Source organism: Gasterosteus aculeatus, chromosome 14 (genome assembly GCF_964276395.1).
Source record: "Gasterosteus aculeatus chromosome 14, fGasAcu3.hap1.1, whole genome shotgun sequence".
NCBI lineage: Eukaryota > Metazoa > Chordata > Actinopteri > Perciformes > Gasterosteidae > Gasterosteus > Gasterosteus aculeatus.
The window spans coordinates 15312931-15336669 of record NC_135702.1 but is presented as its reverse complement, the minus strand read 5'-3'; the positions used below and the strand labels follow the sequence as shown (position 1 = coordinate 15336669).

At 41.5% G+C, this 23739-nt stretch overlaps 1 protein-coding gene across 2 annotated transcripts; it reads right to left on the bottom strand.

Annotated features, from left to right (window-relative positions):
* Positions 1–379: 379 nt before the first annotated feature.
* Positions 380–22885, bottom strand: chd1 (chromodomain helicase DNA binding protein 1). 2 transcript variants are annotated; one of them, XM_040197735.2, is made up of 36 exons: positions 22710–22885; positions 21092–21206; positions 19941–20148; positions 19121–19246; positions 18800–18996; positions 15812–16086; positions 15381–15606; positions 14175–14275; positions 13894–14072; positions 13679–13803; positions 13291–13507; positions 13050–13139; positions 12730–12920; positions 12114–12302; positions 11629–11791; positions 11187–11339; positions 10959–11030; positions 10710–10859; positions 10022–10170; positions 9729–9825; positions 9543–9638; positions 9279–9455; positions 9008–9168; positions 8873–8914; positions 8654–8787; positions 8118–8256; positions 7821–7971; positions 7470–7592; positions 7210–7353; positions 6868–7125; positions 6629–6760; positions 6251–6429; positions 5630–5729; positions 5500–5551; positions 5158–5413; positions 380–1880 (listed from the first exon to the last, which is right to left on the bottom strand). In XM_040197735.2, the coding sequence occupies exons 2-36, from the start codon at positions 21142–21144 to the stop codon at positions 1598–1600; spliced, it is 5388 nt and encodes a 1795-aa protein (XP_040053669.2). In that variant the 5' UTR covers positions 21145–21206; positions 22710–22885; the 3' UTR covers positions 380–1597. The 2 variants fall into 2 exon arrangements, with proteins under 2 accessions (XP_040053669.2, XP_040053670.2); XM_040197736.2 differs by having other exon boundaries at positions 22426–22789.
* Positions 22886–23739: the final 854 nt, after the last annotated feature.

The window sequence follows — 23739 nt, the reverse complement described above, 5'->3', positions numbered from 1 at the left end:
AGCTAACTTACAGCAGCTATTCATGTATGAGAAACCAGAGGCAGCTTCTTTAAGCTCACACGTAGACACAGCATGCTCCAGAAATAGTAGATAGATTTCTATAAATGTTTATGACAACAGCTCTTTTAGCTAAATGTCTTTATTTCTCTATTTTGGCAGCCAAACGGAAACGGCCAAAACCAATAAATCAGCATTCATTTTCTCAGTTGCTTTGGTACCATCTGCAAATTAATCGATGTTTATGGACTGAAGTCTGCATTTGCTCACTAAAGATACAGCACTCATCTTTCTGGAAATGTATCTTAGACTTAATTAGGTGTTTCCATGAGGTCTTTACTAGGCCTTCACCATGATAGTATAAGACAAGAAGCACACAGTGTTTAAGAGTTGGTACGAGTGAGTACAGTGATTGATTTTAATGGCTTCATAAACAATATAAAACAGTTTGTAAAAATTCATGCACTTTCAGTGTAAATTCATTTTGAAATATAGAGGAAATCTATGTACAACAGTGTGAACCATAACAGTGACTTCATTCAGTTGGGTGGTTCACCACAAATATACTTGGCTGCATAGAAACATCGACATTATTGCCTACATAGAAAAGGACTGAAAGGTAAAGAAAACATTTTTGTAAAAAGTCGAGCTTAAAGTCCAAAAGACAACCAGCTTTTTTTCCCAGACGGATTTCAAAAGTCCTTCCAACACACTGATTTCAACACACCGAGGCAGAAGAGCTAAGCACTACGGGATAAAACAGAGAATCATTAAAAGAACTTTCCCTCTCCCAAAAGTGATATTCAGAAAGCATAATTATGAAAGAATTATTACACAAGATCTCATAGAACAACAAAAAAGCCTGAGTTGATGGGGGAAAGTCATAATGAATCCAAAAAGCCTGAGGAAAAATACAACCGATTTACTATTTTACAAAAATTTACAACTGTGTACGTTAACGAAAATAAATGATACACCTTGCTCTCCAAAATAAACAAAATCCAGGGTATTTCTTTTTGTACAGCTCTGATATGTTAAATAATTCACACCTGGTGGAAAATAGAAAACCTGTGATTAAAAGGAGAAATGCTGTAAATGAGGTACTTCAGGTGGTGAGCCAACCAGACATCTTTACATCAACTTGTAATGCGGATCTTGTGACAACAGACTTCTCATCGAGTCAACACTTAAATAAGGTAGATAATTACATTAAGCATGATAGAGAAACATAGACAGACGGATAAACAGACAACAGGCATTTACAGGATCCAGTGTCATTGGTTGGAATTGGAGGCAGCACTCAGGGTCAATTGAGTTTCCAGAGTTAAAAAAAGATAACTTTATAAAAATAACAAATAATTGAAAAAAAAGAACTTGCTGTTGAACATAATGATGCGGCTTCAAAACTCTTTATTACAAAAATAGGTTTAGAATGATTATTTTTGCCTGGTTTGAGCCGCTCCCTGGTGTTAGTCTCCCGGGTTGGCGAGATGAGCTGCAGCGAGGACAGGAGAGCCGTGCTGAAGTGAAGTCCACAGTCCCGTAAGGCCTCTGCTGTGTTGAGTCTATGGCTGCTACTGGCAGACCCGGGCAGCTCCTGTTATGTCTTGCGGCTGCTCCAGATCTGCTCCGGTGTGCTCTTGTGATCTGACGAGTAGTCAAAGGGAGAGCGGTGCCCCATGGGCGAGCGCGAGTCGTAGGGCGAGCGCTGGTCCCGGGGGGAGCGGGGCCCGCTGGCTGAGGCCCGTTGCTCGCTCTGCCAGTCTGAGTGATAGCGGTAGGACGAGCGGTGCTCCGAGTGGGAATGATCCTTCACGTCCAGTCGGTGGTCTCTGCTGGAGCGGAACTCCTCCAGCTTCCTGTGCTTACTGTCATTGTAGAACCTGCACAAACAACGGTAAAGATGATTACTAGGCAGCAACAGAACATTCAATACTCTACACCAGTGATTCCCAAAGTGTGGGCCGCGGCCCCACGAGAGGTCATTTACAATAAATAAAAAAAATTTAATTTTCAATTTTGAAAAGTTTGAAATTAATATAAAAATATTTATATTATTTAAACAATTCTAGCGGCACATTAGTTATGTGAAACATTAGTTGATGAAGCACAAACAATTTAAACAAACAGATTAATAAAACAATAAGGCTCTCGCTCGAAACAGCTGCTCTTGTCCGCCTGTCGTCATTGTCAAGTAATGTCAACAAAAGGCGCCGCCACACAAAACAATGTCCATTGGGGCGCCCTCTTGTAGTATTAAAGTAAATACATATGAGCTCCAGAGAAAATGGTATGCAAAACATACATTGTCGGTTAATACATTTTAAATCGGTTAAATTCTTAAGGTCATTTAATCATCCCTAGTTTATGTTTTGATCAGAGTTGTGATTAAAGGTTTGGGTGGGCCGGAAAAGATTTTCAGATTTCAAATTGGGCCGCGGTATTCTTGAGTTTGGGAAACCGCTGCTCTACACAAAGTACTTTGATATATGAGTGTATATGAACAGAGAGAGCGAGGATGTCTTGGCCATTTTTCAGAGAATATGAATGATAACACAAAAAACCTTTCTTTCACTTATGGTTAGTGGTTGCCATTTATCATCATTCAACCTCATTTACTCTTTTTAAATCATAATGATACCAGAAACTACCCAAATACACCTGTGATCTGTTTGCTTGTAATCAGTGTGTGTATAAAAAGGTCAGTGAGTTTCATGGGGAAAGCAAAATAATTGTCAAAGGATCTGCGGGAAAAGGTAAAAACAGGGAAGGAATATAAAAAGATCCAGGGAATTGAGAACGCCAATCAGCACTCTTCAAACTCCAATCAAGCAGTGGGAAATTAGGGATTCTGTTGAAACCAAACCAGGTAGAGCAACCAAAATTTCAGCCAAAGCTGCCAGGAAAATTGTTCGGGATGCAAAGAGAAACCCACAAATAACGTCAGCTGAAATACAGGACTCTGAAAAAATGTGGTGTGGCAGTTTCAAGATGCACAATAAGGAGGCACTTGAATAAAAATGGGCTGCATGGTTGAGTCGGCAGAAGAAAGCCATTACTACGCAAATGCCAGAAAGTATCCCGCTTACAATACCCCAAACAGCACAGAGACAAGCCTCAAAACTTAGTAATAATAATAGTAATAGCAAAGTAATTTGGAGTGAGACCAAAATTGAACCTTTTGGTCACAACCATAAACGTTACACTTGGAGGAGTCAACACGTTCCTACTGTGAAACATGGAGGTGGATCTCTGATGTTTTGGGGATGTGTGAGCTACAAAGGACAGGAAACTTAAAAATTGATCAATTGTCAAAATTGATGGCAAGATGAATGCAGGATGTTATCATGAAATACTGGAGGAAAATTTGCACTCATCAGCCTGGAAGCTGCGCGTGCGACGTACTTTCCAACATGACAGCGATCCAAAACACAGGCCAAGTCGACCTGTCAATGGCTACAGCGGAATAAAGTGAAGGTTCTGGAGTTCTCAGTCTCCTGACCTCAATATCATTGAGCCACTCCGGCGAGATCTAAAACGTCAAAGGTTATTATGCTGCATTCACACCAAAAGCCAAGCAAATTTTCGCCCCGCTTTACTCGCACGAGTATTTCGCTTCATTCACGCCCCATTTTTTTCGCTTCATTCACACCTGTAAGGGGGCGTGACTTATCTCCGTTACGTGTCTCTGTAAAGACGGTTATCGTTTCCATCATGGCAAAAAATAACCACAGTTTCTGCTCTTTATTTGTTGTGTGAATTACACAAACGTCGGAACTGTAAACAGCGTTGTGTTTGGGTTCATGACGTCATCCGTCGCCGCACACAGCTTGAATGTCCCTGACTCCTCCAGGAAGAGCATCTGAATGACTGCGGCTTCCAGGCTGCTTCAGGCGGACCAGCAGCCGGTCTGATGACCTGTTGTGTCGGCTCGGTGCGTCTCTCGGTTACGAACAAACTAACTTATGGGCGTTCAGTCTCTGTGTGTGTCTCTGGTGAGCGGCCATTTAATAGCAAAAGCAGTGCGACTAAAGGCTGGCGCTTCTGCGTCTTTACGCACCGTCGTGTCAACGCACTCGTTTCAATTCATGGTTCTAAAAGTCTTGCGTGTGTTGCAGAGCAATTCACCGCCAGAACAACAGGTGGAGTAACGTGTTTTGTTGAAGACGACCTAGAGAGTCACATCTTTGTGTGTGGAAGTCGTTGGTTGGTTTATTTATTAATCATAGACTTTATTGCGCCGTGGATCGCCACATTTGTCCCGTATTTTCCTCCACAACTTTGTTCCCCTCGTTGTGGAGATGTCCCTCCATGAATCAGAGGCCATCCGCGCGTCCTTATAGTGCGGCAATGACGGCTTGTAGAAGTGCTCATATTTACGCATATCTTCCCACAAAAGTTCTTCAATCTGATCCGTTCTCGTCTCGTAAAAAATCTTTGTTTTAATAATGGCGGTTTTGTGCTATGAAAACGAAAATGTGAGACTCCGTAAAGGACGTAGTTAGCAGACCAATCACAGCCTTGCGGGCTGCGGGAGGCGTGCGTCGCTTTTGACATTAGTCTAGAAAAATGGGTCGACGCATGAACGAGGGGTGAAAAGGCGCGTGTGAAAGAGGCGCGTCCTTGCGTCTCTGAAAACGTAGAAGCATAAACTAGTGTTGCGTTAAGGTCCCTGGTCCTCATTAAGTCGGCGGAGCTTCACACCCCTTGCTACTCTTTTAGTCTTAATCAGTTGGATTTGTTCTCATACAAAAAGAGCTTTACACGCTTATAAGAGCTGAAGACTCACACATTTTATGCAGTGTTGATTTGGATGTTTACAATGGTCATTTACATTTAAAGGATTGATATTTCTTCAAGTAAATTGTAGCAATCCATCGTCAACTTTAATCAATTAATGTAGATAATAAAGTTCAAGTGAGGTAATTGGTTTGGGCACAGGCCTCAGATGTTGTCATGATGTTTTATTTTTTATTGTTCATGTATGTGAAATGTGTTAAATTGCCTTGCATATAAATGCTTTGCTACTTATTAAAAGCCAAATCCTTCCATGTAATGATTTTTACATGTCATTTATATTAGCTCACACAAACAAACTTTAGCATTCTTTGTGGCCCACGAGTCAAAAAGTTTGCCCACCCCTGGTCTAGGTTCTCTCACCTGTCCTGTCTCTCTCGGTCCCGCTCCCTGCTGTCTGGTCTGTAGTGGTCTCGGTGGTCTTTGCCGTTGCTGAAGGAGGAGTACGGTCTCTTCCTGGAGTCTCCTGCGGTCTTCCTGTGGGACTCGGAGCTGTGTCTCTCCTTACTGCTGCTGCTGCTGCTCTCGTGGTAGCGACTCGACGGCGGATGTCTGTCTGAGCTGTAGCTGTCCCTGCTGCTGTCGTCCTGGTGCGAGTTGTCTTTCAGCCTTTCAATATCTGAGGACGGAAACCACAAATCCATCAGCACGGTGTTAACTTGCTCACTATGTGATCTTTGTACAGCAGAGAGGAACTGGATTTACCTGCATGCTTAAAGCTGTGGATGTTTATGCTCCTAGTGTTCTGCTCCATCGCCTGCAGAAAGAATATGACATCATTAAAAGATGTCACACTGTAAACCAAATGAAGAATTAGCACAAGGCCTTCACATACCTGGGCGTTCTCTTGTCGTTTCTTGATTGCGTGCTTATACAGTTTATGCAGTTTCCTGGCGTCAAACTCAGTGAATTTAGAAACAAATATCCACAGGTTTCTGTGAAAGACGAACACCATCGGCTTAGAATGGGGAACATTTGAACCAAGTCTTATTCGTACAAATCCTACAAAAGGTGCAACGGATGATTAAACCCACTAAACAGATACAAAGAGTGAGCAAATAGAAATCCCTCTTCATGTCTGAAAATAATTATTCTTTCTCTTACACAATTGAAAATTTCAATTGCAAAAATTATTGATGTGACAGTAGCGCAATTTTCTTTTAAAACACAATTCAAATGAAAAATGTTGTATTTTCATGTATTAAAAACACATATTGTCAGTTTTAAAAGGTGCATTATAACCTGCTTAGTTAGTATAAACGGATAATAATCCACTGGCATTGGCATATAACAAATATCATTTTATTTCATAATGTGATGGTTAAAATGATTAATGATTAATCCACAGTTCACATGTGCAGAACCTGGTATGGATCACTAATGGATAACACTAGTTTTGACCCATGTTAAACATCCGTTGAGGTTTACTTTTGTGTGTGGGTGTGTTTTTACTAACTTCCTCCACTGTTTAATCTGCTCAGGGTTGGAATACTCCTTCAGACACTCAGTGATGTGGTCTCCGATCTTAATGAGGCACTGTCTTGTATGTTCAAGCTGCTCGCGCTCCGACAGCCCTTTCTCGGGTCGGTCCAGCTGCTTGAGGGCCGCTTTCACCGGCCGCATCCTCTCTTTGCACTGCAATGTCAGTTAACATATTATCGGTATTTAATCATGCTGACATTCCATTCTTCAATGACAACATTCAACGTTTAGACAGTTTAAGACAAGTCAATCGATAAACATGTACATACAAGTATTGTTAACGTCTAGCAGAGCCCCTCTCGCTCTCTGGACGAGTCTTGCGCCGTATTTGCCATGAACTGAGTGTACATACCACGCTGAAGGTCTTCTGGTCCAGTTCCTCAGACTCCTCAGATACCGGCACATTCTCCCCAGTTGCTGTAATATGAACTGGCACATCGGAGGCTTTCTTTGTTCGTTCTCGTACCTCTCCCTTTATTTCGATCTGATGAAAAAGATTAGGCACATATTTCAAACCAATACATCGTCTATAGTCTTTGCATTAACTGTGGTTATAAGTTATACAGTAATAAAATACAATTTGTATTTCACCTTTTCCATGCTCTCCTCTTGTTTATGAACCACTTCCAGGGGCTTTGTTTCTTTTTTCTCTTTTGGCTCCTTTGTGTCTTTAATGTCCCAACTTTCCTCCTTAATTTCTCTTTTGCCTTCTTTTTCTAGCAGCTCCCTTTCTCCTGATGAAGACACTTCTTCCTGTTCATGCTCCTCATCTTCGTCCTCCCCGTCCTCCTTCTCCACCACCCGGTCTGCTCGGTTCCGTCTGCTTGGCGCCTTCACCAGTGCCACCTCCTGAAAGGGTCCAACACGCGTTACACAACTCGAATTGAAAACCGGAATAATCCATTATTTAGCACAGCGATTGGTATAATTTACCTTTTCCTCCTCAATGTCCTCCTCATCGTCCGACCTCTTGTCGGATGGAGGATCTGAGGACGTGCTCTTCATCACTTCGTCGGTCTTTGTAGGCTTTAGACTTTTGCTCCTTTTACTTCTTGGTTTCCTCTTCCGCGAATTAGCCTACATAAATAGAGAGGCATGGTAGATTCTGATCTATCCAGATTTTAAAATGACTGGTATTTAAGCGTCTTAAGTTTGTGACTCAGAGGCCGCTTCACTTGCACTGCTAGACTTACCGTCCCTGCTTGTTTCTGAGCTTCTCTTTTGGCCAGGTCCTTGCTTAGCAGCTTGATGAGGTAGTCTGCTCTGGTCTGCAGCTGTTTGGCCTGTGGCTTCTTGTCAGGGTCATCTGGCAGAAGCTGATCAACAGTGGTCAAAATGGTCAACAAAAAATCAGGAATGCCTGGGCACAAACAATACTCCTTGCTTCTGTAGTGACATTTGAAATAATAATATTAATAAACATATTGTCCGGCAGGCAAATATATTTGTTTGCAAAATTAAGTTTTAAAAAGGAAAGAAAAATGAAACGTTGAAGCATAACAAAATCATCCACAATAACATGACAAGATTATGCCTGAACTCACCTTGTGTGTGAGATTGAGGTCTGGGTCCATCTTGATCATCTCCCAGCTGCCGTATCCGTACTCATAGATTCCTATGAGGAGGCTGGAGTCGTCCTCCTTCCCCCACTCAATGTCAAAGTGTGCTGCCTTTGAGTGGCATGGAATCATATACCTACGCCAAGCAAATATAAATCAAGATTCACATGTTCAAATATATTTGGACATTTTTCGCTACACATACAAGAGCATGTGACCTCATTGGATATTGCCCTGAGCAGTGGAAATAATCTGTGGTTCTCTAAAGATCTTAACGCTTACTTTTTTCTCTCCTCCGGGTCAGCGGGAATGGCTTTGTGGAGTGGAGCCAACTCTTCCTCGTGGGAGATAACAAGCTTGGCATTCACCTGGACTCCAGAGATCCTGAACGTAGGGCCCTTCACCTTCCCTCTTCTCCCTCCTGGTGGTCAAACACGTAAGAAAACCAGTTTAGGAAATGAGTCACTGTACTGTTCTAATCATGAACCGTAGCCATACTGCTATGTATGCAAACAATTTCAAATTCAAGAAATTCACCGTGGCCAAGAGAAATGATAACATTTTCCCACAACTATCTGATAACAGATTCCGGCAGTGAAACCTTGGCTGCATGTCTTACGTGTCTCTCAAGAACTCTAATCTCTAACAGGCGTTTTGTTTCTAAACGGCTTTTGTCTCTAAACTAATGAACTAAACAAATCAGTGATAGAACCCGTTTTTTGTTGGCAGCTTCAACACCCTACTTTTAAGCGAAAGATCAAATTGGTCTTAAGCAGGTTTCAGCCATATATTTTCATATCAAAGATGTGCTGGGTTACCTGAAGTCTTCTCTGGTCCACATGGGTTTTCTCGTAGTGTTCTAAGACAGCCATTGTGAACCGTCTCTGCTAAGCGTTTCAGATCATGTTCAGACTTATCCACAAGCTCAGCATCCCGAGCAATAGCATCCAACCTGAGATGAGACACTTGTTGAGTAGACTGTTTGGCATGTATTTTTTATTGTTAAAAACTATTTCGAAAAATAGGAGGCAATTTACCTCTCCAGTGGCCCCCCAAACTTTTTATAACTCTTGACAAACCTGTAAAAAAAAGTCAGAGATAAATAAGGAAACGTGAGGAGGAGGAGCAGATTAATAGCCATGATGAGAACTGTAGAAGATTAATATGATCACCTCCGAATCTCAGCGTCGCTAAAGCCCTTGATATTTTCTCGAGGGATGGTTCGGGGCCGTCCTCGTTTCTTTGGCCTTTTCCGGTCTGAAGGGGAGTCGCTGTCAGACCCAGAATACCTCCTGTTCCTGCTCTGCCGGCCCGAACCGGCGTTGAAGCTTATCTGTTCACACAAATCAAGAAAATTGCCTCAAAAGTTTATTGAGAACCCAAAACACAATTGTGTAGCGCACAAATCATAACTTATTATATTTGGAAAGAATGCCTGTGTACCTGTTTGGCACAATTTCGCATGCGAGGCAGCAGGTAGATTTCCTCTAATTCCTTCTGTCGCTCTTCCTCCTCCATCCTCCTCCTCTGTTCCTCAGGAATGATGCTGTCCCAACTCCGATGACTACGCTCAGAGTCAATGTCTATTTCCTCATCGTCCATCATGGAGAAGTTGGCCACCTGCACAAATCAAGTCACAGCTATAAGTAGGGGAAGCTACTGAAAAACAGCCCGATCAGAACTTTATGTGTATACATTTGTATTTACCTTGAACTGGGAAAGCAGTTCTTCTCCCACAGTGGAGGGTCCAGGATCATTTTCTCTGGTCTCTGCTCTTTTGAGGATCTCGTCGATGTCCATTTCCTACGGAGGAATAAGGACCATGCTTCACGAATGTATTTCAGAGCAAAGTTTTGATTCTGCTCTTATATCATTCAGTACATTACTACACACCTGAGGCTCCTGCTCCTCACCCTCTGGCTCTTTGAAAAGCTCCTCCGCACCAAACTTCAGAATGGAAGACAGCTCCTCCTTGTTGAATGGTGCTGAACTGTACGTCGTAAAGCACACAAATGTTGAAGTGAACCAGGAACTACACAGTACTGATGAAATCACTTTAATTGACCCCAAATGGTGGATAAAAAATAATTATGTTAATGATATGACTTGTCAATACTACGTTTGTCAACACATTTGATTTAAGGAGGTTGATAAACAAAAAAGGGAAAGACAGTGAAGCGGCTTGCCTGGAGGGAGCAGCGCCGGTGTGGAGGACAGTTTTCCCTGTCGTGTCCATCCTCTGGATGACCAGGTGGTCTAGCACCATTTTCTTTTTTGCCCTCTCAATGATTTCCTCCTCCACTGAGCTCTTCGTCACCAGGCGGTAGATATTGACCTGCCAGTCCACAAGCAAACAGTGGAATACAAATACACATATGTAAACACATTGTAGCAGAGAATTTGGTTAAGATCATCATTCATATCAGTGTTAATAAAAGGCATTTTATATCTGAGTTACAGAGTATCCGTGGTAATTCAAATATTTATTGAAATTAAGTTTACTTATAATACACAACATAATATCGACTGATAAAATCGGCCATCTGGCATAACGAGTTGTTTTTTAAATTTATTTTATGATTTTTTTTCAGTTTCTGTGAACAAAAATGCAACAAAACATTGTAACGGACAAAAAATAAAATACAATATGTATGTAAATTAAATTGAATTAAAGGCAGAAGTTGTATTTTTTAATTGTGGGATTGCTGCTTTTGCTTAAGTAAAGAATTGGAGGGCTTCTATCAACAGTGGAAAACACCTCTCAGCTGAGAGGAGCTGCATTTTTTGCTGATACCAACAGCGGCCCCTTAATTAGGATTTGAGCCTCAGCGAACATGGTGTTACGAACTGAGATTCATGGCTACTGTTACTTACCTGTCGTTTCTGTCCGATCCTGTGGGCTCTGGCCTGGGCCTGGAGATCATTCTGGGGGTTCCAGTCCGAGTCAAAGATAACTACTGTGTCAGCTGACGCCAGATTGATACCCAGACCACCAGCACGCGTCGACAACAAAAAGCAAAAATCCTGAGCACACAAATGGAGATTCATTATACATGTTACAGTACCTAATTTATTTTCAAAAAGCAAGCATTGGATTTTCTTAATACAGTGGATAGAACGTACCTCTGAGCCCTCAGCATTGAAATGATCCAATGCCTGCTTTCTCATCTCGCCTTTGATTGAGCCATCTAATCTCTACGCAAATTTATAACATTTAACATTCAGAAATTTACAACAGAAATATGTAGATGCCATTTAATATTTCTGCTCAACGGTTCCAGTTTTGTGGAGCACATGTGGGTGCGTATGTACAATATGTGAGATTCTTGAGTGAGCAGAGTGAGTAACTACCTGGAAGAGGAACTGTCTGCTCTTCAGGTAATCAGCCAGGATATCCAGCATCCGTACCATCTGGGAGAAGATGAGAACTCGGTGGCCTCGCTCCTTCAAACGCACCAGCAGCTTGTCCAACAGAACCAGCTTCCCACTGCTGCGGATCAGTTGCTGTCGTTGGCAAAGAGGGGCAAACAATTACTGGTCCAGCCTCTCCAATTTCTATTAGGAAATCTATATACACTCAACTATGTTTATTCAGTATGAAATATGTGGGAGCAACAATACATCTGGGAATAAGCATACAGGTTGGACAGAAACGGAGCAAATGAAGGAGGATTTGAAGGAGAGCATTACAAACCAGATGAACGGGCCAATTGGCTCTTAGTTTTGACTTTACACTGCCTTCTGTAGCAAGTAAATGCTAACTATAAAAGAGGTAATTGAATCACACACACACCTGTAAGGCTTCAGCTCTGTTCAGGAACTCGTTGTCCTCTGGGGGCTTAATGAGGTAACAGTGGTTACAGCACTTCTTAAGCTCCATCATGATGTTCAGGAAGCCTGACGTGCTGCCTTTGGTACCTTTACTCAGAGCCTTATAGTTCCTGGTCAGGATCCATCTGATCACAAACACATTCATTACTATAAATAATATTGATCACTGAACAATTAGTTGATCAAAACCATGGTATAAAACATATCTGTGTACGTTTTTCAGCAAGAGGATGGAAGAATGAAGCTTGTGCGTTATTATATTGTTATTAATCACAGAGGAAAAGCAGCGATTGGCTGATCTGCTGAAAGCACGGAGAAAAAGTTAAACTGAGGTTGCATAGATTTAGATCAACTAGAAATCCTAAACAGTTCTGTGTATCACTCGAGCAGAAGGTGAACACAGATCAACGGAAATGAAGCAGATCTTTTTGCATTGAAAGCTCTTACTTGTAATACTGTTTCTGGATAGCACTCATCTCCACTCGGAGGATCTGCTCCACTTTGGCAGGAAGAGATTTCTCCACATCCTTCTTCACCCTGCGCAGTAAAAAGGGTTCCAGCTCTTTATGCAAGCTGGTGTAGCCTGAGTCTCTGCCTTTACCATGCGCCTCCTCAAACAGCTCCCAAGAGTGAAACCTTGAAAAAAAAAAAAGGTACAAGTCACACATCAGTGTCATACTGGCAATGCATGGCTCATGATACAGAAAACAAGTCTTGATTCATTCATTTCTTCTTAGAACAAATTGTGTTAAACTAATTGAGTGTCATGATTTTTACTTACTGTTTTTCTTAAAGTGTTTCATGATATATTGCTCTACCACTATACTGTATATCATAACTTTTTTATATGCAGCAGCAGCGTTCTAGCAGTCACCAGTCTGGTCTCACTCAAAGGTCAGACTGCTTCTATATGTGAAGAGTTACACCCCACTTAGTAACAGCCCATCAGCATCGCTGAAGGCTTCTGTGCCAAATTCAATTCTGTAGGTTTTTAGTAGATTAATGCAGTTGGTTGTTATTTGGCATAAGTTATTATCTAAACATAATAATCAATATGGCTTACTTCTCAGGCATAATGAAGTGCAGCAGGGACCAGAGCTCCTTCAGGGAGTTTTGCAGTGGCGTTCCTGTGATCAGAAGCCTGTGATTGGACTTGAAGTCCATCATGGTCTTGTAGAGGAGGGAGTCATCATTCTTCAGTCGGTGCGCCTCATCCACTCCAATGAAGGCCCAGTTAACGTTGCCCAAAAACGACTAAAGAAACACAAATATTACTAGTTTTATATACACTAACACCACACTGCACAACTGAACTGATTGTTACCATTTGATGAGTCATAAATTAAGGCAATGGAATGATTAACAACAGGAAGTACTGCTGACCTTGTCTTTGAGAAGAATCTCATACGTTGTGAGAAGGATGTTAAATTTCAGTCTCTTGCTATGGACATGGATCCACTCGTGTGTCCTGATCTGTTAAATGAAAACACAAGGAAATAGTCATGAACGAAAAGATGCCTCTGCTGCTTGTATTTCATCTTAACCTTCAATTCCTGTAGAAGGGCACGAGGGATTAAGAAATGAAAACAATGCATTTGTGTAAAAGGTGTATGAATCACTATACCATATTCCTGCTGCTGATGTCTCCCAGATAGACCACAAAATTCATCTGAGGGGCCCACAGCTGGATTTCTCTCTGCCAGGAGGTGAGTGTAGAGAGGGGCACAACCAGCAAGAAGGGTCCATATAGTTGATGATCATTGAACATGTAGTTCAAGAAGGAGATTGTCTGGATGGTCTTCCCTAAACCCATCTCATCAGCAAGAATGCAACTGTTGCCTCTATAAATGAAGACAGTCCAGAGGAGAGAAATATTGTTGTGGAGCTGCTATTCACTGGCCGTAAGATGGCCGTGGCATGTTAACAGTTAAAGCCCTCCCTCTCCCACTCGTAATTACAGAATGGACATTCAGGCAATGAAAGTTGTAAATAAGGATTTCTTCAAATCTTACTTGCACCAGGAGTGGGCCATCCAGTTCAAACTGTCCAACTGGTAGTCTCTGAGCTCCAATCCATCCCCTCCTATGTAAGTTGGCTGCTTCTTCATAGGCACAAACCTGGGTCTCTGTTTGAGCACCTGGGGAAGTACAACAGTTGGTGGTAGTGAGTGTCAGTCAAAACTCAGTTTGGTTTATTTCATCCTCAAACTGACTTGGCAGTATATTACCTTGCAGTCTCTAGATGGAATGGTCTTTGACTGGTTTCTGCTCATGTAGTCGTCAATGCATTTCTGGAACTTTCTGCCAATCAGAGCGCCGTCTTCCCAGCTACATTCGGAGTATGGTAAACCCTGCCACTTGCATAGATAGTCTGGGTAACCAGCCACTGACTTCTGGTTTGAATGCCCTGCTCAAAAAAGGATTCAAACTATTTAATTGGACAAATCCAATGGAATCAAATGTATTCAACGTCAAATGCTTCAAACAACGAGTGAAGTAGAAAGTGTACCTAAGATTCGCTCTACAAGCTGGTACTGAGAGTGGAGGTCATCCATCAATTCTTGCTGACAATTCAAATACTCTATATCCTCTGGTGAAGCCGCCTTTAACCTGAGAAGAGGACAAAAAGCAGTAGATAATGAGCAATGTTCCAGGCCGAAGCCACCAGTTTTCAGAGGGTGCTAAATACATAAATAAACATTTAATAAACAAACTAGTCAGAAATTGGGTGCTTAATTGCTTAGGAGATACGACATGGATAGATTTGATTAAATCTTGACCAGTGACGATTGGATAAATTGTTTTGAGTCACATTGATCAGATGGTTCTTGTGGCATCAGTTACATCGGCAGATTACACTGCCAGTCATTCAGGATGAAATTAGTTTTTATGTACATATGGCTATTTTGAGATTTTGGTGAAAATGGTTAAATTGGGTGTGGGTACATTGAGACTTAGATTACTTTTCATCATATGTGTCCTGGAAGTCTTTCCTGCAGATCAGTGGATAGTAGAAGACGGTGCAGCTTTTTGCTGAAGGTGTGTAAACAGTTGGTTTTCCTGTTTGGAAGACTGTAATGAAGTTTAATAAAGTGTGATGCTCTTGGTTTATTAAAACTAGTGGTGGTCCGATTTTGCAAGTTCAAACCATTTTTGGAATTGCTCGATTCTATTGGATCACAGTAGCATGACGTGATTAAGTGCGTCAGCCCACTGAGCCTCTCTGAAGCAAAAACGTGTTAAGTGTAAAATGACGTTCAGGGCGAAGGTTGATGCTGCTCGTCTCTGAAATTTCCTCCCCAGAACCCGCTAACTAAAACGGGGAATCTTTTCAGAGACGAACAAGTTTGTTCTGTTGAGTATATTTCGGTCTAAAAACGCCAGATTAAATTAAGATTTTTTTCAAAACGGCCAGGATAAGGAACATTTATGATTCATACGATTCAGTGCTTGTTGTTTGGTTTCCAATAAATTTGGAAACATTTGTCTGAGATAAACGTAATAAATATAGCCGTAAAAGAGTTGTGTTTGGAGCATTTTTAAACGGATATGTTTGTTGTAACCAAGACTCTGTTTCTGTGGATGTGATGCATTGTACGGTTTCTTTGTGAGGAGTGTCTTTTATGAGATTGTATGTGGCAGAATTAGAGTTTCAAAGGGGCTAACCCCTCTCCCAGGCCCCACCAGTGGGGTTTGGTGCTTAAAAAGCACTCACCATCTTTTTTTCTCCTGGTCCTTCTTCTTAAAATTATCCAGTTTCTTCATGCCCTTGACATTCTGTAACTTCAGCGTCTCCTCTGTCTCCCAAGTGTTGTGGATATGGGCCCAGTTCTTCCACTTTATCAAATACTGGATCTCACCAGGCTCTTTGTTGGTGTTGAAGGTGGCATTGGGGTCACCATCTGCTTCCACAGCGTATACAGTAGTTACACTTCCTGTTGCTGTTAGGGGGGAAAAGGAGTATTGTCAAATATATCTAAGCGTAGATGAACGTTTTTTTTTGGTCAATCTGAAGCATAGATTTTCTGCCATCTCCTTACTTCCTCTGAACCAATTCCTTCATTCATCATGCATCTGTAATGACAATCCTTAAATCCTATGCCTGGTTAAATACCTGTCAAGAGTAACAATTACTGTGTCCTTTACCCCTTTTCCTTCCTATCCTGCTGTCCATCACTCTCTCCAGTGTTTCAAACTCGTCTTCCTCAGGTTGCGGGACGTCTTCACCCAGAACTTCCACGAGGTCGTCCGAATCGGTCTTCAGTTCCTCGTCTTCCTTGTAGCTGACGTTAACTGTGGCCTGCCTACGTTGCCCTGCAGACGCTGCCTTCTTGTAGTTATCATCCTCATCCTCAGAGGAAGAACACTTCTGGGATTTCTTCTTTTGGCTGCTGCTTTTCTTCCCATTCCGATAATTCATCCTAAAATATGACCAAAAAAACTCACATCACTTCTTGCATTCCTTCCAAAAGGTTGTATGATCAATACCCAGAGGACGGAGTTGAGTGTCCACTACAAAGACAAATAGTAATCTTGTGTACAAGGCAGTTGGGTTTTAACATAGTTCTATGATTTGATTATTATCATCAATATTTTCCCATAGTGAAGCTTTTAAAAAAAGGAACAGTATGTAAGATTTAGTGGCGTCTGCAGTGCAGATTACAACAACCAAATACAACTGCACGCACCAGTTTCTCTCCAAGCCTTTCTGAGATAGGGATAAACATCTTTAGAATTATATTACTGCTTAGGAACAAGTGCTATTAATGCTCTATTCTTGTACACAACCAAGTACACTTGATTTTAAAAACATAATTTCACAAAAAAATTCATAGCAGCATTTTTCTTTATTTTTTATAAATTATGTTCAAGGAGCAACGTGTACTTTCTGAAGTATTTTTGAAATGTGAATTTGCAGTTCCGTTTTAGAATTAAGGGTTGGAAAAGATAGCTTTTTAATGTGTTTTTTTTTATCTGATTCATTGATTAATCGAAGAAATAATCCACTGATTAATCAATTATCAAAATAATCGTTAGTTGCAGCCCTACAGCAAAGTTTATTAATACCTTGCTGGGAATAAATTCAAAATGTCATGAAATGATTTAACATTTATAAAGTATTATAAAGAATAAAGAACACACTCCGTAAAGGAACCGCGGTACCTTTCTAGTACCGGTACACTGTGCAACACTATATAGCACATGCATTTTAGTGTTCTTTGGTGGTGTTTCCACTGGATTAATGTTGCGTATTTCACCGGGTGCACAGTTGGTTGTGCAGCTTGACAGCAGCAAGAAGGAAGGGCCTGCGGTATCTCCCCTTCACAAACACTGGGGTTGAATCAGCCACTGGCTGAAGGAGCTGTACGGAGCCTCCAGGGCGTTAAGGGACGTTCACACGAACGAACGCGCCACAGTTGAAACAAAAGTTTAAATATTCCATCTTCGACAACAAAACGGTGTGATGCTGCGGCATGAATAAAATAGACTAGATTAGGCTACAACAGCTTCATGCACTGGTTTGATTTATTTGTTTCATGCCAAGGAAAAGTTCTGTGTTTACAGCACAGCTCGCTCGGAGCGTTCAATAACATTTTCAGTTTTAATCACTGAATGAAGCCTGACATATTTGGGACACGAATCGCGACCTTAAATTGCTTGCACAAAACTCTTGATCAGCACTCAGCATTTGTTAATTGTTGTCGTTCATTTAAACAGCTTTGCGCAGAGAGCGCGAGTGAGCGAGATCTGCGACGCAAGCCTCCCGCAGCGCACCAGGCTGTGATTGGTCTGCTAACTACATCCTTTACGGAGTCTCACATTTCCGTTTTCATAGCACAATACCGCCATTATTAAAACGAAGAATGTTTACGAGATAACATCAGATTGAACAGCTTTTGTCGGAAGAAATCCATGAATATGAGCACTTCTACAACCCGTCATTGGCGGACTATAAGGACCCGCGGATGGCCTCTGATTCACGGAGGGAGATCTCCACAAACGTTGGTTTGCCGGTCGAGAGGAACAAAGTTGTGGAGGAAAATACGGGACAAATGTGTCCGTGATGAAAAGCAGCAGTGTCGATGCACGGGGAAAAGTCTGATAAATAAACAAATAAATAAATAGACGTGCCAAACCAACAACTTCCACACACAAAGACGTGACTCTCTAGGTCGTCTTCAACAAAACACCTTACTCCACCTGTTGTTCTGGCGGGGAACTTCTGCTTTGCAACACGCGCAAGACTTTTTGAACCATGAATTGAAACGAGTGCGTCGACACAACGGTGCGTAAAGACGCAGAAGCGGCAGCCTTAAGCATACGGTATCTTGTAATGGGCCAGTTCTCTCGGCAGAGAAGTATGATGTGAAGGCGGCGAAGTCCAGTGCACGAGCCGAGCCAATGAGCTATTAAACGGGCTAACGGCCAGCATCATGTACCACTGGAAGCGGTAGTCATGCCAGACGCCGTTCCTGTAGAAATTCACCGAGCGGTCTGCCCCTAGGATCCCATTTAGTACACAAACACAACTCTGATTTATGGTCCGATGTGAATAGGACTTCCACAACAAGTACAGAGTCGCTATGTCTACCACTGTTGATGCGGAGGAAAAACAATGGTGAAAAAGTTTATCTGTTTCTGAGTGATAAACCACGACCCCTTTCCGTTGCGTCGGGCGCGAATTCGCGCAAATTGATCACAAATGACACTCTGAGAGTCTTGCGGCGCGTTTAGAGCGTTTTGGTGTGAACATACAATTAGTCCATTTGTTTCTTAATTATTACTTTACAGCTCGGGGATGTTCACGGAGCAATCTGTGCACTTTCTGAAGATTTTTTGGACCGTCTATTTGCACTGTGTTTTGAATAAAGGTTTGGAAATAAAGTTTTTTTTAAATCTGATTAATTGAAAAAATAATTGACTAATTGATTATTAAAATAACCGTTAGTCGCAGCCCTAATTACTGTAAATAAATACCACAGACTTAAAAATAGACCGTTATAGATTTGAGAGATATTATATAACTAATGCATGTTAATTCAAGTTTGAGCATGTTACATTAAACACAAACTAAGCAAAAGTGGAACGTGTATTATAATCACTAATTCCAATACAAGATTACTGCCCACTTACTTTGTTGGAGGCTTTCTGCTTTTGATTTTGTGACTAGGCTCATAGTCCGATGCGGTTTCTTCACTGTTGTCCTCCGCTGATGAGTCTGATCCAGAACCACTTGCAGATCCAGAGCCCGATCCAGAGTCCGAGGAGGCTGAATTTCTTCTTCTTTTCGATCCACTTGATGAGTCTGACCCATCGCTACTCGAAGAGTCCTAGAAGAGATTGAATGCACCTCCAATCAGAGAAATCTCAACTAAGTAAACAGATCTCCAAAGGGTGGTAATTAGTTCAGTCAAGCAGCACAGAGAAAGTGTATTGGGATCAATTCAAACAAACCTCATCAGATCCAGTATTTGAGGAGCTTTGTCTCTTCTGCTGCTGCTGCTGTTGTTGATGTTGTTGTTGTTTTCTGAGCATAGCTGATCTTTGCACTGCTAGGATACTTGGGTTGGACTTCCAGAACTGCAATCAATGAGTTCAGTGTAAAGTTCCCAAAAATATGCAAACAGGTTCACAAGCTTTCACTTTTGACTGAAGCAGTGTTAAACACCCTAAAAGGTGCTCTGAAAGTCTGTGTTGTTACTTGAGCCCCTTTTACACAGCATGTTAGATGCGGGAATGTTGCACCGTTATCCTGCCTCGTCTTTTGTATGAAATGTATGAGAGGACGGAGTGGTTCATAGAGCCAAGCAGCAGCTAGGTGAAAAGAGACAGCGGACGCAGTGAATTGCAGACGCTGTGTTAGACGCCACGCCGCTTTTGTTTCTGTAATGTTGGCTTGCTAATTGAAATGTCATGCTAGGAAACAATAAGCCGCTGTTGCTTGGTTCCGTACAAAAAAGCTGAGCAGGTGCAACGGAGGGTGTCTTTACGACAGTATTGCGGAATCTGTGTGAAAAGGGCTCAGGTCAAAGGTCAAAACATCTTGAGCATTGCAAATCATAAATGTTGTCAGCTATTTCCTGCATAAGACAGACAGACAAAAACTAAATCCAAAGCAAAAAACTTAAACTCAGTTCAACACTGATGGAAATTAATGTAACAGGAACTTTGAAGCTACAATAATAATCAACTCATTACATTTTCTCCACATGTTCGGTTGGAGTAACAAATAGTCCATATTTGCCAATTTCTTTAAAGATCACATTTTTTTTACCTCAGCTCCATCGATGTTTGACTTATTTGGCGGTTCCATCTTCTCCTTGGATTTCTCTGTGTCAGAATCTGACTGGCTGCCGGAGTCGGAGCCACTACCTGAATCACTGCTCCCCGATTGGCTGCTGCTGCTGGAGGAGCTGGAACTGGAGCCTGAAGCAGAGCCTGAGGCTGAGCCCGATCCAGAACCAGATTCATCATCAGAATTACTGTCAAATTTAAAAGAGAAAATAATTACATAAATATGTGTGCATTAGTAATTCATAGATGGTTTTCACAAAGCAAACCCGTTTCTTATACTAGGCTCATTCAAAATATTAAAAAAGGAGATATCAGACTCATACTTGTATTTACATGCTTCAATGTTAAAAAGCATAGAATTTTCTCGTATTGTCTGTGTGAATATCCCTGTATTCACTTTCTGTCTGAAACATTCAGCGTAGCCCCTGTCTCTTTCAGCCCCCTCCCAACATCCAAACCAGACCAATCTAAGCACGAGTCCAGCGTTATATTGGCCTATGTTGAAAACATTCCGTTTCAAAATGAGTTCCCCAAATCCACCGGCTTTACCCAATTCTTGTTGTGACATGCTCTTCATATATGAATTGGATCCACGTGGTTCTTGTGTCTTCTAAGCCTGGGACGCCGTGTAGAGAAATGTGCTGAACTGTGCAGTGGACTTCAGTGCATTTTGAGGTTTGAGTGCTTAAGCGGCGTGTTGGGGAGGGCCACGGCCATGTAAGGGACTCCCTCTTGGTTGGACAACCTCGGCCAACTCCAAAATTTCCACTATCAAAGTGAAATTTTCACATGTCCCCTTTAAAACCTGCATCGATGAAATATGTAATACCCTTTACTCAACCTGTTTGGACTGGCATTAAACTCGTTTGGCATCGATTTGATGTAAGTCGTGCAAAATAACAACGCTGTTAACAAACTGTGGCATTCCATTAGACCATCACGGTGTTTATTAACTGAAGATGGCAATGTTGCAGAAATGGGACACAGAAGGTAAGAAAGGATTCTTTTCCAATCTGAAGAAAAGGCTTTTAGATTTAGAATTAGAATAAAAAATATATTATGAGCTTCCTCATTAAAGACAATAATTTATAATAATTGGTGAAATTTGATTAACTTAAATTAATAATGTACCTTGAATCTCCACTGCTGTTGCTTACACTTTCATCCTCACTGCGTCCGGCCATGTTAAAGTCCAAAAAACAGATTCCCCCTTACAACCTGGAGTACTGTGTTCGACGTGGTTGACCTGTATGACAACATACACAGAAGGGAAGTTAGTTATAAGGAAAGGCCACAACAGTGCCTTCATCAAAGCTGGCTAATGTCAGTAACACTGCAATATGCATGTGGAGGATCTGATTTTAGCAGTCTCCGTGGTTCATTTTTAAAATAAAGTTAAAACCAAAGGATGTGCGAATAGCAGCAGATTCCTGTACCATTAACAGTCATCGTTAGCTGTATTGGTTTCCCACACCGCAGAGGCCTATTCGGCCTGCGCGGCAGCAGCATGATTTCATTTCTACACGAAGCTCCATGGGCACTTCAAACACTCAATTTAAACACTAACCTTAGCCGAGGCCAGATATATCTAATTAAGCCAACCGTTCTGTCACCAATGGCTATAGTTTAGCATGTAGCTAATTAGCTACTACCGGCTAATGACGCAAATATTAGCTATTGGCGGGGTACGTTGGCAGAAATGTATTCAGCCACCAACGCGCCAGTTTTATCTCCAAACTCCAGAAGGAACGCAACTAACAGCAAACATGTCGACATTATTGTATTACTACCAGCAGTTTGATTCATTTCGGACACTTCATTGCTACATGTTTAACGTTATATAAAACTGTCCAGTAATTACTGTTTGCTAACATTAGCTCGATTATGTTTAGTATGTTTTAGCGTTTCACAATCATAACACTTGTAAAACACGAAAAGCAACAGTACGCGTTATAATTCCATAATATGCACCGCAAACATGGAAGTCAGCCTTGAAATGCAGTTTTGTACATTTTATTTAACGCTAACGTGGGCTCATTATACATAAAGTTAGAGGGATGATAGTCAAGCGTTTACTTAGGTTGCCAGGGAAAGTAGCGTTAGCTAACGTTATGAAGCACGAGGCTAGCACGGAAGCTAACAAAATGACAAAACTTTGCGCTAGTTCATTTTAGCAGCACGCCGCTGAAATGTTCCCTTTCCGGTTCTAGTTTAGCAGCAAACGATATATAACTGTGCAAATGTCTTTGCAAGTAGTGGGCCACGGTAGATAACTCAACTTATTTAGTATTCATTAGTAAACCCAAATTAGCTAACCTAACTTCACCCTCTTCCATCTTGTTTTCATTCGCCGCTCACTTCTCGCGGCTTTTACCACATCAACATGCAACGTTAGCCTACTCACTCATTGAACTAGGATATAAGTAACTCATCGCTGTATATTACCGGATGTTATTTACGGTTACCTGACAGACTCCAATGGATTGTTGTTGAAATCCTCCTTTGCGCTTCAGAGGTTCTTTCTTCTCTTATTTAATAGACAAGCTAGCAGCGGCGGTAGCTAACGCTACCTTACGCTAGCTAGCTATCCCCCAGTCAGGGAACTCAGCCCCGAACGATTCAGTTCGAAAGAACTGGTGCAGTGTTGTTGTTTTTCTCTCCTTCCAAAAACCGAATAATTTCCCCTTTCCGATGTATAGGTAAGCAAACTCTCCTGCCCACTGATCAACTGCGATTGTAGAAAACTTGCATTTCAATCCAGGGTCTTCCTAGATCCGGCCTCCGCCATGACGCCGTAGGGTTCACTTCACTAGGAAACCCCGGACAGTGACGTCACGATTGTGCGCCTCATTGCGATTCATCAGCAGCGAACATCTGGACAAGAAATACCTCTACAGGATAAATGGACAAAAAAACTCATTAATGTGTGTCTAAAAACGAAAATTGCTACTTAATGGCGGTGCATTTTAAACATGTTTAACATGGGGCAAGTGGATTAGAAGAAGAACAAACATGATTGATGGAGAAAGAATAATTGGCTATAAAATGTTGTAATAGTTTTGGGGAAGAATCTTGCCAATTGTCAGGGTTGTGAAGCACAAACAAAAACAAAGGACATTTAAAGGACACAGAAGTGCAACAAAAGTCATATGTTAAAGATGATCTGCATTTATCTACCTCAAACATTGATTCTAGAGAGGATCTCCCTACATTAGGTCTGAGCATAGGTGCTAATTAGAGACTGGAGGTGTATATATAATTCACAATATGATTTATTCTCAGTAGCTGGTGAGATTTGGATGAATGAAAGAAAGGCTGTTGTCTGTTGTTGTTATGGGAAGGAAGGCTCCGACATGCAAACTGTAGAGAAACTATGGAGTTGTTCGTTTAAACATAATGTGTAGGTTAACTTGGATTTAAAAGAAATTACTTAATCTCTTGGTTTCAGAAGCCAGAGGGAAGTGTTGGATTAGAATAGATTATAAAATGTCACTAGTTGGAGACCCGATGTAATTATACAGTTGGGTTTCTGTTGTCCTCTATCAAATAATAGGTTACGGTTATTAATGCATGCATAATAATATAAGACATATTCTTCCGTCATATAAGGTCCGTATCTATTTTGTAGGCCAAAATGCAGTTTTACAGTTACAATAGCCTGTTTAAAGTAATCATATAGCAAATAACTGATCGATTCCGATTCTGCTAATAGATTAGGGATTTGATGAAGATATGGTAGCCTTCGTGTTTTGAATTCCTTACATATAGCCTAGCAGTGC

Excerpts from the sequence above, each read along its gene's own strand:
- chd1 (XM_040197735.2), bottom strand. The coding sequence starts at position 21,144 with ATGGCCGGACGCAGTGAGGATGAAAGTGTAAGCAACAGCAGTGGAGAT. Across the intron at positions 16,087-18,799 it reads AGCAGAAAGCCTCCAACAAA|GATGAATTATCGGAATGGGA; the intron begins GTAAGTGGGCAG and ends GTCATATTTTAG. Across the intron at positions 10,171-10,709 it reads GGATCGGACAGAAACGACAG|GTCAATATCTACCGCCTGGT; the intron begins GTAAGTAACAGT and ends GTGGACTGGCAG.